At 34.3% G+C, this 3,580-nt stretch overlaps 1 protein-coding gene across 3 annotated transcripts in view; it reads right to left on the bottom strand.

Moving 5' to 3' along the window:
- Window positions 1-17: 17 nt before the first annotated feature.
- LOC123210163 overlaps window positions 18-3,580 on the bottom strand; it is a 34,867-nt gene continuing 31,304 nt past the window's right edge. Inside the window, exons 3-8 of one of the 3 annotated variants that reach the window (XR_006501225.1) lie at window positions 2,733-3,173; window positions 2,114-2,608; window positions 1,329-1,922; window positions 1,036-1,210; window positions 305-398; window positions 18-134 (exon numbers count right to left, since the gene is read on the bottom strand). Coding sequence is in view for 1 of the 3 variants with exons in the window: in XM_044628395.1 (XP_044484330.1) it covers window positions 1,184-1,210; window positions 1,329-1,922; window positions 2,114-2,608; window positions 2,733-3,173 (1,557 nt within the window). In the remaining 2 variants the exon portion in view is untranslated. Of the gene's footprint in view, window positions 135-192; window positions 399-835; window positions 1,211-1,328; window positions 1,923-2,113; window positions 2,609-2,732; window positions 3,174-3,580 lie in introns of those variants that run through there. The other 2 variants (XR_006501224.1, XM_044628395.1) reach the window with 2 other exon arrangements.

The following is a 3,580-nucleotide window of genomic DNA, read 5'->3' as shown; positions in this document are numbered from 1 at the left end:
TTTCTTATGCCAAGTAACTTGCCATCTTGTTTTAAATGCATACCACACATTGTTTTAAAAACTGGATCGACCAGTCAAACCAGGACTTGACAGTCAATAGACAAAACTTGTTTTAGCCTTTGAACTTGCTTGACCTGCAATTGAATTGACTGAATCAATCTGTCTAAAACTAATACCATTCTACAAATAATAACTTGTTGCCTTAAAAGATGTTGACTTGACTGAAACCGATTATAAGGATAAAAATGACAGGTTTTCTTGTATCTGAAATAAGAGAACTGCTGTGTAAGCAAATCATACATACCTGATGTAGCCTTTGATGCAACTTCTGAGACAGAAACCATAGCTATTTCAGGAGCCGTTGTCTATTTCTTATGAGCCATACACTGGATAGTTTTCTACAAATCATGAAAATGAAATCAAATTTGTTTCAAGAATTGTTAAATGCTAGAATTGCATAAACCTAGACTTAGAAAATTCGCTGTAACCATGCCTAATTTAGTGTATACGTATCTATGTGCTGCATGTATACGACGTATGATTTAGATGATAAAGTAAATTCCATTTATGAATCACCCCATATTCCCTTCAAATTCTCTTTTGTTTCTGAATGTAAATCAATAATAGTTTATGTATATACTTTGAGTACATAATTAAGTACATAAATGATATGTCGTCATGCAATTAGATGATTTTAAATTAAAAATAAAATGACATAATCATGTTATGACATATTATTTATGTAACCAATTTTGGACTAAAAAACGTGTGCATATAGTATTGCTCAATCTAAATACTTTTATGATAAAATCAGAAGGAAAATAACTCACACTTCAACCAATAACGATACAATTATTATATCAGTTATTGCCACATTATCTTTCTACTTATGACTCCCTTTAGAGATCTGAAGAACGTACAAATGTCAATTATAAAATATGATATATACCTGGTAAAATTAATGAAACAGCATCAAGTAAAGCAGAGCGTTAAAGTAAAAACCAAAAATCTTATACTCAGCATTGCACGGCCTACCTTGAACCGGACAAAATGTGTAAACAGATGGCACTCCACATTCAACAAAAAGTGAGGATCAAATCAGTTAAGATGGCAGAAACAAAGTCCCTCTTCAACCAGAGGAAATGAAGCCATGGTCTATCGCAAACTATTTATAGGAATGACCTCAATCTTCTTTGAAGCTCCGCACTTTCTGTAATCATAAAGCATAGCTCATTGAATTAACAAAATAGAAGACAACATGAATTCAACCAATTCAATTCATGAAACAATAGTAATGCTTGAGGCAATTTGGTGAGTCGATAATATACCGTATTGTTGTACAAATACTGTATGGTGGAATTAAGGTTGCCTTCCCAACATTCTTCTACTTCATCCTCTCCTCCTTCTATCAACTGTAGTCCTTCGAGCTTTGGTGTACTCAAAACTCCATGACAAAAAGTCTCCATCTCCAAGCATTGCCTAACAATTACTTTTTTCAAGGATAAGAATTCTAGAGAATAATCCCCACAACAGAAGCTTTTAAGGCTGGACAAGCAGTGAAGTTCCAAACAACCCAATTTGCTGAAAACAATTGAATTCTCCATTACTTCATCTCCCAAATGTGTTATAATTTCCTCCATCTGTTTGCAATCGGATACATTCAGTCTTGTAAGTTGACCCAAAGTTTTAGTTTTTGAGGGGGTCAATAAATATCTCAATTCATCACACTTTGAAACTTCCAGAGTTGTCAAGTTCTGGAAAGTCAATGATGAGGACCATGAATTTTCTAAACTGTCACATTCTGATACTTTCAGAGTCTGGAGATTTTGAAAAGCATTGCAAGGCTGAAAATTTCCTCTCCATAGATGCTTTAACCTGGGCATTCCACACAACTCTAGTTTTTCCAAGCTAGGATATGCATCCTGGGAAATCAATTAATCATAAAGAGTAAGTGTTGAATCGAAAAAGAAAAGATGATTAATTAAAGTGCTTAACACTCTATATGGTGACATTTGTGATATTTGTGGACTTACTTATATTCATAATGATAATGATGATAATGTTGTCCAATAAGAAAAATTGGTACTCGTTAAATTATAGACTTGGTTAATACCTCGTAAATGAAGAACAGTGGTTGTTGACTGTCTCCATGACTTCCTGGGATGCTCAATAATTCTGAAGCAAGGATCTCCACATTATTACAACCATAAACCTTCAAATCTTCCAAAGTTGGCCATTCTGAAATATGCATATCTGGGTAGAAACTCTTGAGACTTGGTAGCATCTCTAGAGACAGGTGGGTTAATTTGGAGAATACAAACCTGCGGACTGCTTCCCCCTTGGCAACAATTTCCTCCATCATACTAGACCTCTTCTCGAGCACTTCAAATATCTCCTCAACTGAATCACAATTTTGTACTTCCAAGCACTCCAGTTTCTGGTGCTTCCCAAGCATGTTAGATGGAAAAACACTTGCAAGATTTTTACAAAATTGTACAAACAAGCGGTTTAATTTATTGAAGGAATCCATGGAGACCTGATTGTTCCATAATTTTTCCAGCTGATCAGCATGGCTGATTTGCAATCTCTCCAAACTAGGTAGTCTTACCTGAAGATTACAAGTTACAATTGTAACATAAACCTCCAATATTAGTAACTTTAAAACTTATAAATAATATATGATGAATGAGAAAAAAATTTTGAAAAAAAAAAAAATTAATGAGATGGATCACCTTCTGATCAAAAAGAGATGGCACGTGAATAGAGTCCTCCTTTGCACTCATTCCTTCAGGTTCTTTGCTTGATAATGTCATATCACGACATACATAACTGGAGATGAATGTTTCAATGCCAGGGCAATTATCAATCCAGAGTCTGAATAAGGAAGACATTTCAACATAATTTGCTGAGGAGTTGCAGAATGTTGTGAGTTTCGGAAGATCTCTAAGCTTCAGCTGGTACAGTTTAGGAAACAACATCATTTCTGCTCTCCCTTCATCTTCATCTATTACTCTTTCCATTAACATACAATTAGATATCTTAAGCTTCCTCAGTTTGAAAAGACTTTTCACCATAGAAGATGGGAATAGATATTGCAAATGATCAAAGCCATCGATAACCAAGATTGTTAAATTCTGGAAGCAAGAAGATGTTTCCAAGCTGGGTAATACAACCTGCAGGAATATAATTTTTCTTTTTAGAAAAAAAAAATTTCATTTTGTTTCCTAAGTGTGCAAATTTATTTGATTAAACATATCGGTGCAAAAAGAATCGAAACAAACTTTAACAGTGAAAAGGGATGAAAAATGAATACTGAGCTCCTTCATATAGATCTTTTGACAGTCCTTAACAATAATAGTTTGTAAGGGAGGAAATTCCAAAATTTTACTTCCCGAATAGAAGCTTGTTAAGTTAGGCAATGACTCAAACATGATAGAGTTCAATAGAGGGATTATAATTTTATCGCTTCCCGAATCTTTCTCCCCTCCGCTTTTGATGATTTCTTCTACCACAGCACAGTTTTTCACTTCTATCTCTTGGAGTTGAACAAGGCCCAATAGTACAGATGGAGTCAATATAT

The sequence above is a fragment of the Mangifera indica genome, chromosome 3, assembly GCF_011075055.1.
Source record: "Mangifera indica cultivar Alphonso chromosome 3, CATAS_Mindica_2.1, whole genome shotgun sequence".
NCBI classification, from domain to species: Eukaryota; Viridiplantae; Streptophyta; class Magnoliopsida; order Sapindales; family Anacardiaceae; genus Mangifera; species Mangifera indica.
Note: the sequence above shows the minus strand (reverse complement) of the source record. Positions and strands in the feature narration are given on the sequence as shown.